Source organism: Mercenaria mercenaria, chromosome 2 (genome assembly GCF_021730395.1).
Source record: "Mercenaria mercenaria strain notata chromosome 2, MADL_Memer_1, whole genome shotgun sequence".
Classification (NCBI taxonomy): Eukaryota; Metazoa; Mollusca; class Bivalvia; order Venerida; family Veneridae; genus Mercenaria; species Mercenaria mercenaria.
In genome coordinates this window covers 51,939,533-51,954,261 of record NC_069362.1, presented here as the reverse complement: position 1 = coordinate 51,954,261, position 14,729 = coordinate 51,939,533, and the positions used below count along the sequence as shown (strand labels likewise).

The window sequence follows — 14,729 nt, the reverse complement described above, 5'->3', positions numbered from 1 at the left end:
TGTCATATGTCGGTCCGTAGACCAATCCGTTTCCGGATGATAAACTCAAGAACGCTTGGGCCTAGGATCATGAAAGTTGATAGGAAGGTTGATCATGACCAGCAGATGACCCCTATTGATATTGAGATTAGTAGGTCAAAGGTCAAGGTCAAGGTCACAGTGACCTGGAACAGGTAAACGGTTTCCGGATGGTAACTCAAGAACGCTTGGGCATAGGACGATGAAATTAAAAAGGGAGATTGGTCATGACCAGCAGATGACCCCTATAGATTTTGAGGTCAGTAGGTTTAAGGTCAAGGTCACAGTGACCCAGAACAGTTAAACCAATTCTGGATGATAACTTGAGAACGCTTTTGCTTAGGATCACAAAACTTGATAGGGAGGTTGGTTATGATCAGCAGATGACCCCTATTGATTTGAGGTCAGTAGGTCAGAGGTCAAGGTCACAGTGACCCAGAACAATTAAACAGTTTCCGGATGATAACTTGAAAACGCTTTTGCCTAGGATCAAGAAACTTGATAGGGAGGTTTGTCATGAGCAACAGATGATCCCTATTGATTTTTAGGTTAAAGGTCAAGGTCACATTGACCCAGAACAGTACAACTTTTGTGTACAGTGACCAAATAATTTCTGTTCCTTCTGCAATTACTGAATGCATCAAGGGGGGTATTTCTTGTTCTACAAGCTCTTGTTTATGAATGATTTTTGGATTCAGGAGACATTTTGGGTTATCTAGGGGAATTCAAGCTTGGGAAAGCCAGCTACTGGCTCTGTTATTTGCTACACATTTAAAGAAACCTTTTGACTTTTATGTTATTACCTCACATTTCTTACTGCTGTACTGCAAGCCTTGCCAGTTGAAGAAAATTATTGCAATAACAGTTTAAACAAGTGAATTTGTGAAAACAATATTGATTAGTGGGAATAGATTGATTACGTGGAAGAAAGGTTTGGAAGGGGCAGGCAATTCATTGAGATTTGCAAAACTTCAGGACAGGGCTCCGAAAATTTTGAGAACTCAACTGGTCCAAAACAAAAATCACGACATCAGCACTACCCCACCCACCGTATACCATATTTGTAAAACGTGATAGAGTAAAGAAATAAGTATGACATGCATTAAAAATGATTTACGGGTCACCACGAGTTACCATACAATGAAAACAATTATTCAGTGTTATATGTGATTGCTACTTTGTTTAAATTTCTATGTTTTTTCCGAGAAAATACTTGGATACAAGGATAAAATTGCTGAGGCATTGTTTTCTTGGCACCGTGTACCTAACTAGTCTAAAAGCCAATGCACGTGACTTCGGTATCGTATACATGGCAGATACTTTGTGATGTTTCCTCATTATTTGACAGAATTTTATCAACTTCAATGCGTCAAATGGATTTACTCGACACATAGTCTCTGCCAAACATCCTCAGTATTTTTTTAATGCTGAGATCGAATTTCCCGTGTGTATAGTACCAAACAGTCACGTGGGTTGGCCGCGGATATTTCATTTCACTGGCGTTGTACTTCAATAAGCAACTACGTTTATAAAGTTATATGTTCTCTTCTGATGTATTTGTTTCTTTTTACCCGTCTTCAAACATAACCTTTTGAAATAAAACAATCCGTCAGCTAATGATCTAAATAAAAGAAGTGGGTCCCAGTCAAAAGCATTTGGATCCAGTCAGAAGCATTTGGAAACCAGTCAAAAATGTTTAATACATTGCAGTTGGCTCCCTGCAAACATTGGATGTACCGCGCGAGAACTGTTGTGTCATGTGCTAATTACGGACCGATTACCAAGGTGACAGTAGGACCTTTTGACACGTTTATTGATTGTGTGAGGGTGTGACCAACAATTTCCTGTTTGGCAAATGATTGTGTATTAAGATTTCAGACCGAAATTTATACTTTTTCTCCATTTTTACAGGACCGATTTTTATGCCCCCGGCATCTACTGATGCGGGAGGCATATAGTGATTGTCCCGTCCGTTCGTTCATTTGTTCATCTGTCCGTCCGTACGAGGTTAACCAAATGGGACCGTTTCGTCTAGCATCAATACCCCTTATTACAATGACTTGATACTAATGCATATGTAACCTGTGACCATTCCTCATCTTCAGACATCACCTGACCTCAGTTTGACCTTGACCTCATTTTGGACTTAGGTTGCTTTATATGGGCCATCTCTTTGTTAAAGGGCCGACTTGGCTATAAATTAGTTTCCAGAGTCTTGTGGTTTTCCCTGACATTAATGTCCATTATATCATAATGTTTATCTCATTTCAATGATCAGCCATTACCAGGTACACACTAAGGCTATAATGCTGGACATGGTTGCTCACTGACCATCTGGGTTCCTCTCAGAATATGTTCATGCTCCAGTGTGGAATTGCACTTGTGATACAGAAATAATATTCAATCAAATGTCATTTGCAATAATATATATACCAGTAATTCGATAATTTACAGTTCAATCACTGTGAATCATTTGTAGTACAATCACTGGGTCTGGGAACTAAAACCCCCATTACTTAGTACTTGAGTTTCTGTTTTTCTGAAATATATCTTTCATCGTTTTCATCATTGGGGATTAGTTTTTTTATGAAACACATACTAAGATCTATTGTATTTCAAAGTAACTTGAGCTTGCAAAACAAAATGTGATATTAGTAATTTATTTACATAAATATGAGACAAATATGGATTTACAGTCAACTCGTCCCCTAGTCAACTCGTCTCCCAGTCAACTCGTCCCCGATTTGGTCATTTCGTCCCCCTCGGCGATTTCAGATTGGTCATTTCGTCCCCCTTTTGAGGTGACACCGTACATTACTATCTATGTGCATGACTGAGATGAATGTGATGATAGTAATTTATTTAAATAAATATAAGACAACTAAGGACAGCATTGGTCTATGGATCACGGGGTAGACAGTTCGATCCCCGGGCAGGGCGTATGTTCTCCGTGATGATTTGTTAAAAGGCATTGTGTCTGAAATCATTCGTCCTCCACCTCTGATAATTCATGTGGAGAAGTTGGCAGTTACTTGCAGAGAACAGGTTTTACGGGTACAGAATCCAAGAACATTTGTTAGGTTAAATGCCCGCTGTTACATGATTGAAATACTGTTGAAAAATGGCATTAAACCCAAAACAAACAAACAAATAAAATAACACAATTATGAATGTGATAATTGTCGGGGCTTTTCCCCCTATAAATCTAACCCTTGGTAAAAGGAGGTAATCCCAAAGCAAAAAAAAAAAAAACACGAAAAAAAACTGCGTCTTTATTCCAGATTCCCAAATGAGTGTTACCTTTTTTTCTTATTTATTTATTTATTTATTTTGCTGTTTTAAAATAGTTTTGATAAATTTTATGTATATTTTGGTTACCAAAGGAACAGTTATACTGTTTAACAGTTTCTGAAATGCTTTATTATGCAATCTATTAATACTTTACACACAAAAATATTTTGACATAGATTTTGAAATTTGAAAATATTCCCACAAGAGCATTATGCCAATTCCACTGGTTTTGATGGCATTCCCAAAATGATGAAGAAAAGGCCTGATAGTAATTTATTTACATTACTATAAATGTCTGCGCATATATATAAACAGATGGAGAAAGAGTAATATACAATAAATTTACATGTATATACAATAAATATATTTACAATAAATTACATATTAAATATTTGCGAAGATATGGATTTACTTCATGGAAAGAATATATCAATATGCATGTATAATGAATAATAATATACTTCAAAAATTTAATAAGCCTAATCAAATAGGACCAGTGACTGGATAACGACATGGAAATAGTAATAAACCTTCTCTTTTGTAGTTTATTTTGTGCTAGAAGAAGTTGCATTACTTCATGTTTTTTTAGTGTGACACAAAATCCATAATATCATAATAACAGTGCTGAAAAGTTTAAATTTGTATATTTTTATCTTGTTTTTTTTTTTTTTGTGAATATTTTTTTGAGATTCAGAGTTCAACTTTTTATATTTATACAGCATACATGCTTGGTGTGAAATTTCAACATGTAACAACACACACCTGATTCCGAAAACTGACCAAATTAATTGCTCTCTTGCAATTCATGCTGGACGTAATGGCTGTAAGCAGATAACTGATAAAAGTTGCCTGGAGAACCAAGTCGGCCCTTTAACCAAATGGGAGCATTTTGTCTAGCATCAGTACCCCTTACTAGAATGACTTGATACTAATGCAGATGTAACCTGTGACCATTTCTCATCTTCAGACATCACCTGACCTCAGTTTGACCTTGACCTTGAACTTGACCACGTTTTGGACTTAGGTTGCTTTGTATCGACAAGGATGCCACAGGGGGCATCAAGCGTTTATTGAACGCAGCTTCTTGATTTCATTTTTTTCACTTCAGGAATCGGTTTGAAAAGTCAAAAATTGGTCCAAATCGACAAACCGGCAAATTTCCGGAGCCCTGCTTCAGAATGCATAGTAACTGGGTGGTAAATTTGTGGCCAAATATTGTACATCCTTAGGAAATGAGGAAGATCAGTCTGTATATAAAGTGCACACTGGATTACAGTATATTGAATTTTGGGTATTGTGCTCTTGCAAGAATATATTTAAGTAAAACATCATAAAAGTTACATTGTTTTCAGGCATTTATAGAGGTGGAGAAAAGTTTTTTTGAGTCAATAGATGAGCAACTTGTTGCCAGAACAACACTACAGTTACAGCTTCCTGAGGTACGTGAGATAATAGAAATTCATGCTCATAATAAAACATGGAAGTATCCCCCCACCTCAACACAAAGTGAGGGTATATGTTGGTTGATCAATAGGTTGGTCTGTCAGTAGGTCAGCTGGCAGACAACATTTGTCAAGCTCGCTTGTGAAAGTGAAGACATAGTTGTCCAAATGGCTGTTTGGTGTATGTGGGTGCATCCGTCCATCTGGGTTTGTTTGTCCGGATCATAACTTTGAAATGCATGGAGCAATCTTGTTTATATATGGCATGGTGTTAACATCAGTGAGATGGAGTGTCATGTGCAAATCCCAGATTCCTATCTCAAAGGTCAAGGTCACAGTTGGAGGTCAAAGGTCATGTCAGATCTTGTCCAGCCCATAAATTTGACATACATTGAGGAATCTTGTTGATATTTGGCGTGAATGTTTAACTAAATGAGACCGAGTGTCATGTGCAAACCCCAGGTTCCTATCTCAAAGGTCAAAGTCACAGTTGGAAGTCAAAGGTCATGTCAAATCTTGTCTGGCCCATAACTTTGACATGCATTGAGGAATCTTGTTTATATTTGGCCTGAATGTTTAACTCAATGAGACGGAGTGTCATATGCAAACCACAGGTTCCTATCTCAAAGGTCAAGGTCACAGTATGGTGTCAAAGGGCGGGTTCAGAGACTGAAAATGGTTTCAGTCTAATAAAACTGGAGAAACTTTTTGCGTCAGTAGACACGTCACCTGATCATTTGAGATTCCTGTAAAAATGTGATGGTATATAAGTGGAGCAATTGAGATTCCTGTAAAAATGTGATGGTTTATAAGCGGAGCAATTGAGATTCCTGTAAAAATGTGATGGTATATAACTGGAGCATTTGAGATTCCTGTAAAGAAGTTATGATAAATAAGCTGAACTTACTCTTGATGTTCCTGCAAAGATTTGGTGATATATAACTTATTATAAGCTGAGCATGTAAGATTCCTATATAACATACTGTGTGCGTTTTATGCAGGGTATCAGTTACCATGAAGCCTGTCAGCAGTACCCAGACATCATCAGTCAACTTCATGCTCTTGACAAGGAAATCTACGGTGGTACAACTGGGACAGTGGTGCTCATATACAAAGATAAACTATATGTAGCTAATGTTGGTAAGTGGCATATACAATATTAAACTGTATGCAGCCCATGTTTGTAAGTGGCATATACAAAGATAAACTGTATGCAGCCAATGTTTGTAAGTGGCATATACAATGATAAACTGTATGCAGCCAATGTTTGTAAGTGGCATATACAATGATAAACTGTATGCAACCAATGTTTGTAAGTGGCATATACAAAGATAAACTGTATGTAGCTAATGTTGGTAAGTGGCATATACAATGATAAACTGTATGCAACCAATGTTTGTAAGTGGCATATACAAAGATAAACTGTATGCAACCAATGTTTGTAAGTGGCATATACAGTGATAAACTGTGGGCAACCGATGTTAAGTGGCATTTGCAGTGATAAACTGTATGTACCTAATGTTGGTAAATGGCATATACAGTGATAAACTGTACGCAACCAATGTTACGTGGTATATACAATGATAAACTATTTGAAACTAATGTTAGTAAGTGGCATATACAATGATAAACTGTACACAGTAATGAACTGTAATGAATATGTAGCTAATAGTGGTAAGTGATATTTATAGTGATAAACTGTACGTACCTAATGTAGGTAAATGGCATATACAGTGATAAACTGTACGCAACCAATGTTAAATGATAAACTGTAAGTACCTAATGTAGGTAAATGGCATATACAGTGATAAACTGTACGCAACCAATGTTAAATGATAAACTGTATTTAGCTAATGTTGGTAAATGAATACAATGATAACTACATGTAGCTAATGTTGGTAAATGGCATATACAATGATAACTACATGTAGCTAATGTTGGTAAATGGCATATACAATGATAGCTACATGTAGCTAATGTTGGTAAATGGCATATACAATGATAACTACATGTGGCTAATGTTGGTAAGTGGCATATACAATAATAAGATGTATGCAACCAATTTTGGTAAGTGGTACATATAGTATTAATGTACGTAGCGAATATTGATAAGTGGCACATTCAATGATAAACTGTTCTTAGCTAATGTTGGTAAGCAGCATATTTAGTGGTAAACTGTATGTAGCTAATTTTGGTAAGCAGCATATACAATGATAAACATATGTAACAAATGTTGTTAAGTACCATGTACAATGATAAACTGTACATAGATAATGTTGGTAAGTGGCTATTCTTTGATAAACTGTGTGTAGCTATTGATGGTTAGTGGCATATACAATAATAAACTGTATGTAGCAAATGTTGGAAAGTGGCATATACACTTTATATAGTACTGTAAAATTGTTGAAAAAGACTCTAAATGGATAAAGAATACTCAATAAGAAGTTAATTCTAAGTCAACAAGACATAATGATAATAATCATTTAAAAATTGAAGAATTTATGGCAGCTGTTTGTAAACTGTTTCTGGACTGTTGCTTGATATTGACATGGTCCAGTACCTTTGTAGATCATGGAATTGATATTTTTACTTAAAATGAAGATGTCTTTTTAATTGGTACTTATTATAGTGTAACTTGAATCCAGGAGTTTACTTTTCTGTTTATGATATCTGTCCTTTCCACCAATAAAAAGTTTATGAAGAGAACAATGAAGTCACTTGTAAACTGTCAGATTCCAGTCATCTCTTTACCTTTATGTGTTGTAATATCAGGGGGCACCATGTGCAAGTTTTTTACAATACATTATACATTTTGCAGGTGATACCAGAGCCTTGTTGGTACAAACAGATGCTGGTGGGATTATGAGTGTGAGACAACTTACCGTGGAACATACCATAGAATCAGAGCAGGAGCAAGCTCGTTTGGCCACTCTGGGGCTTGATGTTGATAAATTATACCAGATGAGAAAAATTGGAACCTCGGACTGCACACGGTGTATAGGGGACTTCCATACAAAAGGCGGTTATAAAGATATTGAAATACTAAGGTAAATGTAGTTTAATGTTTGTTCAGGTTATATGGAAAATATGAATTGTAATTTGTGATTTTTAATATGCCTGACTATACAAAGTATAGAGAGAACTACACTACTCACTCTTGTACTGGCATCCGCGACTAGATTCCTTGTTAAACTTTTGCTGTATAATAACAGAAATTCTTTTAGAACTGAATAACAACTGAGATGTTATCAATAATTTTTCAATACATATTAAGTATAATGAGTTAATTAAATTATTATGTTTTTACAATAAACAAGATTTTTTTTTCAATAACATGCATTTCACTTCGGAAATGACCAGTAATGACCGACCTCTGGGGGAGACATATTGTTTTTTCCCTGTTCGTCCGTCCGTACGTCATACTTCATTTCCGATCAATAACTGGAGAACCATTTGATTAGAACCTTCAAACTTCATAGGGTTGCAGGGCTTATGGAGTGGACGACCCCTATTGTTTTTTTGGGTCACTCTATCAAAGGTCAAGGTCATAGGGGCCTGAACGTGGAAAACCATTTCTGATCAATAACTTGAGAACCACTTGACCCAGACTGTTGAAACTTCATAGGATGATTGGACATGCAGAGTAGATGACCTCTACTGATTTTGGGGTCACTCAATCAAAGGTCAAGGACATAGGGGCCTGAACATGGAAAACAGTTAACAAGTCATAACTTGAGAACCACTTAGCCCAGAATGTTGAAACTTTGTGGAATGATTGGACATGCAAAGTAGATGACCTCTACTGATTTTGGGGTCACTCAATCAAAGGTCAAGGACATAGGGGCCTGAACATGGAAAACAGTTAACAAGTCATAACTTGAGAACCACTTAGCCCAGAATGTTGAAACTTTGTGGAATGATTGGACATGCCAAGTAGATGATTCCTGTTGCAGCCAATCATCAGTGTCGCTTTGACTTTTGCTCCTGTCCCCTATTGACTTCCTGCCTATATGACTATGCATTGGGGGAGACATGCGCTTTTCTACAAAAGCATCTAGTTTCAAGTAGCTTTTGCTCCCTTGGTTCTGCCTAACTGAAAGCAAAGACAGAGAGCATGAATCCTACTGAGATAAGTGTGAAATGTTAAGCAAACAGTATCATGCTTTGCAAAAAATTGTTTTAAAAATCTGTCTCAGTAAACTAGCTAAATTTTTTTTTCTATTTCCTGTACAGTCAAGCAGTACGAGAGCCAGTGATTGCAGAGCCTCATGTGTCTGATGGTTACCCTATAGACAGCTCTAGTAGTTTCCTGTTGATCATGTCGGATGGGTTATATCATGCTCTACAAGATGCTACAGAAACAGCGCGGGTGAATACTGAAGTCGCACAGATGGTGGCTAGTGAGTTTAATGTTCAGTCCACACTAAATGGTGTGGCACAGGCATGTGTTGATAAAGTGGTCAGAATTCACCATGACAGTTTTATGATGGGAACGCTTGAAGTGAAGGCACGTTGTCACAAGAGAGGGGACATAACTTTATTGGTCAGAAACTTTAATTACATATTACCAAATGCAATTGGTACGCCAACTGGTGGGAGCCGGTTTTTGCCAGTTTCTGTGCCTTATTATCCATCACCACGTCCTCCTGTCCCACCATCTATCTCAATACCAGACTCAACTCCATTAACATTTGGTAATGAAAGTACTCAAGATGAGGCTACAACCCCAGTTGCTTCAGATCAGAGCCCATCCAGGAGTCCGGGAACAAATAGTCTACTTGATACGAATCGTGAACAAACCCGTGACTCCCAGGCCAGCACTGAAACATACAGCACCACAAATTCTACACAGAGTAGTGAAGAAACAAGGTTTCCTAGTCGTTTTTATAAACGTGAAAAACTTATTCTTGATGAAAATGGTCGTGTTGAAGCCTATGTTGATTTCTCAGATTTTTATCGTGCTATTGAAGCTATGACTGATTCTCAAAGAGAGACTTTGAATAATGAGACAAAACCAAAGTCAGGTTATGAAACAATTGTGGAGGAACCAACAGCGTCTGCTACCAGTCCTGTCTCTTCACAACCATTGCCTGGAACCTCTACTGCTGATACTTGAACGCAAAAGTCTCCATTGAAACCTAAGTTTTTTCGTTTATCGAGTGACATACAAATCATGTTTTAACAACAGACATACATATAAGTTTGAGCTTTTTCACTCAAGATAATGAGTTTGAAAGTAAGCTCATTCTCAAGGCTGTAGAATGTTTTACTTTGTTGCAATGTTATCATCAGACACTATATGTAGTACTCGCTGAAATCTAGATATTTGAGATCCTTGACTGTACAACTGGTGTGGTACTGTAATACATAGCATTATATCTGCTAGTCAGTTATTAGCTCACCTGACCATAGAGTCAAAAACTGCCAGCTCAGTTTTTGAACAGTTTTACACAAATGTTCCTTTGGTGTCTCTTTACCAAGATTGTTTAAATAATTGCGATCCATCACAAAAGATTGCACCCAGTGAGCATTGTCATATGGTAGAAACCTTTAAATTCTACTAAACGTGTAAAATGCCATCTTCATTTTTCAAAGTCAAAACATGGCTGCCAGGGTTCTCTGTTTTTTCCCTTTATGACTCTATGGAATTCTTTGAAAATTTTCTTTGCTGAATCTGCAAGCCAATTTGCGAAGTAATTTGGCAGAAATGTTAACCTGCTTGAGCTATGGAATTATTGTGAGTGATATAGAGCCATCATGGTCCTCTTGTTTATGTATTTATACTAGATAAAAATCTAGGAGTATGTACTTGTGCTTATGAAACAGCCATTTGTTATGTTACAACCTGGAAATTTCATGCAATCAGTTATAAATGATTTTGCAGCATTATACTCGGTTATAAACACAAATTATCTGCTTACTGTCTGTATAACAAGTTATTTTGTATTACATAAAATAAAATAATCTTTAAATTTTGTTTGACGTTTAATTCATTTGTGTTTGTAAGTGAATGCAAATTCAGATTTAAAATTTTAGTTGTCTGTGTGCAAATTTAATCAAAAGTTGCAAAACAGTGCAGTATTCAAATGGAAACACTTGCTTTTAGCTCACCTGCTGAGTTAAGTTTTTGTGATCACCCTGTGTCCATTGTTTTCCATCGTCTATCTTCTATCAGCGTCAACTTTTTACTAAAACATCTCCTCTGAAACTACTGGTCAGAATTACACCAAACTTGGTCTGTAACATCCTGGCAAGGTTCTCCCTCAAATTTGTTCAAATATTTCAGTTTGAGTGATTTTAGGGGCCTCCAGAGGCAATAATTAGAACAAGGACATTGTATTTTTAGCTCACATGTGACAAGGTGAGCTTTGTGATCGTGCAGCGTCCATCGTCCATCCGTCCGTAAACTTTGCTTGTGACCACTCTAGAGGTCACATTTTTCATGTTTCCATTTTAAGCTCACCTGAGCATGAAGTGCTTATGGTGAGCTATTGTGATCATGCTGTGATCAGTCATCAACAACAATATTTTTAAATGACATCTCCTCCAAAACAACTTTATGGATTTTTATGAAACTTTGCATGGATATTCCTCTGTGGTTCTCAAGATGTTCAGCTTGGTTGCATGTAGGGGCTGCCATAGGTAAAAAATAGAAAATTCTTCAGACGACATCTCCTCCTAAACCGATGGTCCCATTTTGAAATAATTTCACACAAACGGTCCTTGTGTGACCATCTATCAAGATTATTCAAATTATTTTGATTGGTCAAAAAACATGGTCACCAGAGGGTGTGGTCATTTTTCCCTATATGTATATAGTAGAAACTTAAAAAATCTTCTTGTTTGAAACTGCTGGCCTGATTTTAAAATAATTTTACACAAATGGTTCTTGTGTGACCCTCTACCACAATTGTTGAAATTACTGTGATTCATTTAAAAACACGGCCACTAGGGGGCATGGTCACTTTCCCTATATGTATATAGTGGAAATTTTGAAAATCTTCTTGTTTGAAACTGTTGGCCCAATTTTAAAATAATTTTACACACATGGTCCTTGTGTGTCCCTCTACCATGATTGCTGAAAAGATTGTGATTGATTTAAAAACCAGGGCTTAAGCTAAGCTTAGATTTAAGGGAGAATTCACTTCTTCTGCAGCTAAGATTAGGGAGAAGTAGAGAGCTTTTAGGAAGTAATGGAGAGATTTCGGTGCCACAATATGCTGGACAAAAAAGGAATTTGATATACCTGTAAATGTTTTTAAATAATTTCCTGCCTTTGGTTAAGTCTGTTCATTTAAAGTATTTTAAAAATAACACAAAATTAAAAAAAGAAATCAAGCTTCCCCTGCAAAATGCATTAAAAGTTAAATCACAAAAACCCATAAAAGCATTTCACAGTCCTTTGATAATATTAAATGTGTATTGCAATGGCCTTAAATTAAATACTTGTCAACAGTGGCGACGTCACATGGAATAAACATGTTTCTTTGATTTCGCTAGTGTCAGGAAAAGTTGTCCAACAGGTTTATCCCATTTTCTGCTACAGCTGTCAAAATGTGCATAAATTTCAGTTAAGTTGTTTTTGTCACAGCAAGTGTCCAGGGTTTCAGAAATCCCATGTCAGGAGCCCGGGGGCTACGAGAAAACTCTGTCGGGCTACTAAATTTTTTCAGAGCGTGCCCGCCGGACTACCTTGAAACTCCGTATCGGGTAGCCCGAAAATCAATAATTTAGTCTTCAAATATAATTTTGATAGTTGTGTATAATCCCCTTGTTTATCAAGAGATACACGCCCGAGGCTTTAATTATCTTACCACCTACTGTCACAATTGGCAAACAATTAACCGTTTAATTGTACCCGCAGGCAAATGTTTACAAAAACATGTGCACGAATGATTTTAGACTGATCCAGTAACATCAAAGCCGCTGATCGGTATTGTTTAAAACAATATGCAAACCAGTCTTAAAATTACGTCATTTTAGCGCCACCTGCCAAAGTGTACTTTCGGTTTCGCTGACCTCAATATTAAATTTTATCGAGATGTTTGATTTTGAGGCAGTTTAGTGCCTACACTGATTGTTTATGCTTTTCAATTTAAAAACTTGCCAAACATGCAAATAAATCGACCATGATTTAGCAAAATATCAGAAAGTATACGGAATTTTGGACAAACATAATTTCGGATAAGTGAATATACAGTGCCAAGAAACTGAGAGACGTTATATACGCGGTTCTAGTCCGTTTATTAAACCAGACAGACAGATGTTTAGAATCAGACAGAATTATTATGTCAACTTTAAATAATTTTGAGATAAATCACAATTCATACAGCTCTAAAAAAAAATATGCAAGTTTGCATTCCTTTTTCATTGCCATGTTGCAATAATTTAACTATCAGGAGTGCTCCTTGTAATATTTCTCAGTTTAAATACATCTAATTTTATCTTTTAAAATGATAAAAAGGAGTAATGATAATTGCTATTTAAGAGAACAAAATTTATAACGATATGCGTATGGCTAAAATTATGAAATTTAATCATTCCATCCACTGTAGTATAGAAGCACATAGTAAATTAACCGAAATGACCATTGCCAAATAAACTTAAATGTTTGGGCTACCAGATTAAAATTTTGGTAGCCCAAAGGGCTACCAATAAATTTGCAGATTTCTGAAACCCTGAGTGTCTAAATCTGGGTGTTTTGTAGTGGTTTAAAAATACAATTAAGTGCATTTAAAGAAATTATTCAAGGTAAGGCACTTTTTTCATACAAGAAGATCTTTTTAAGTTTCTACTGTATACATCTAGGGAAAAGTGACCACACCCTCTGACGGCAAAGAGAATATATAAGTTAATTAAATATCAGTCCCTACTGCTAAGTTTTAACAACATAAAGTGACGTAACCACCTTCACACTTATCAAGGAAAGTTTCACATGTATCGGAATTACGCAGAGCTTAAATTATTCCATTGTGTATTCGAGTCAGTTTGACAAGCTTGCAAATTGTCAACAGGCCAATAATGGGTAATGATAAAAAATCGAGCGACTTGAATTTCGCTTTGATGTCAGATTTAAGAGAAATGGGGAGCTCCAGAGCGACTATTTTGCTCAAGTCGCCCCCTAGCTCAAGTCCTGAAAACATGGGCGCCAGGGGGCGTGGTCACTTTTCCTGTATGTATATAGTGGAAACTTTGATTTTAAAATAATTTCACACATGGTCCTTTGTGTGACCTTCTACCAAGATTGTTCAGATTATTTTGATTTGTCAAAAAACATGGCCGTCAGAGGGTGTGGTCACTTTTCCCTAGATGTATACAGTAGAAACTTAAAAAGATCTTCTTGTATGAAACTGCTGACCAGATTTAAAATAATTTTACGCAAATGGTCCTTGTGTTACCTTCTACAAAGATTGTTCACATTATTTTGATTTGTCATAAAACATGGCCGCCTGGGGGAATTGTCACTTTTTCCCAATATGTGTATATTGGAAACTTTAAAAATGTTATTGTCTGAAACAGCAGGCCCAATTTTATAGCGATTTTACACAATTTTTTCTTGTCTTTGATACTTGGCGTGTGATGTCAGGTTTTGACTGTCTAATGTAATTGTTAAAATTATTGCTCTAGGTTCCATGTCCATCTGTGTGCCATGTATATAATATACTAGTAGGCTAATGTAAAAGAAACTCTAAATCTATAATAACTAGAGCCTTGATATTTATATAAACCTAACTCTGTACTTGTACCATTACCTTATACAAACACACTTGAAGCCTCTTACACAGCAGAGTGTTTTAGGGCCAATGACCCTCTTGTTTTCTCATTCATGTGTTGAGATGTATGGCCGTTTACTCTACAATATTCAAGGCAATTAATCTTTATAGTGCATTGTATTAAAAACTGATTGAGGGGCTAGTTCCAATGCTGATGGCAATAAAACGTTTTTTAACTTGCACTTCCACTGATAAATACATCTCA

The 14,729-nt window shown here is 36.4% G+C and overlaps 1 protein-coding gene across 1 annotated transcript in view; it reads left to right on the top strand.

Annotated features, from left to right (window-relative positions):
* Nucleotides 1-10,727, top strand: part of LOC123563959 (TGF-beta-activated kinase 1 and MAP3K7-binding protein 1-like) — a 51,506-nt gene extending 40,779 nt beyond the window's left edge. The window contains exons 4-7 of the mRNA XM_045357154.2: nt 4,662-4,748; nt 5,753-5,891; nt 7,570-7,798; nt 8,985-10,727. Of these exons, the coding sequence (XP_045213089.2) occupies nt 4,662-4,748; nt 5,753-5,891; nt 7,570-7,798; nt 8,985-9,867 (1,338 nt within the window). The 3' untranslated portion in view covers nt 9,868-10,727. The remainder of the gene's footprint in view (nt 1-4,661; nt 4,749-5,752; nt 5,892-7,569; nt 7,799-8,984) is intronic.
* Nucleotides 10,728-14,729: the final 4,002 nt, after the last annotated feature.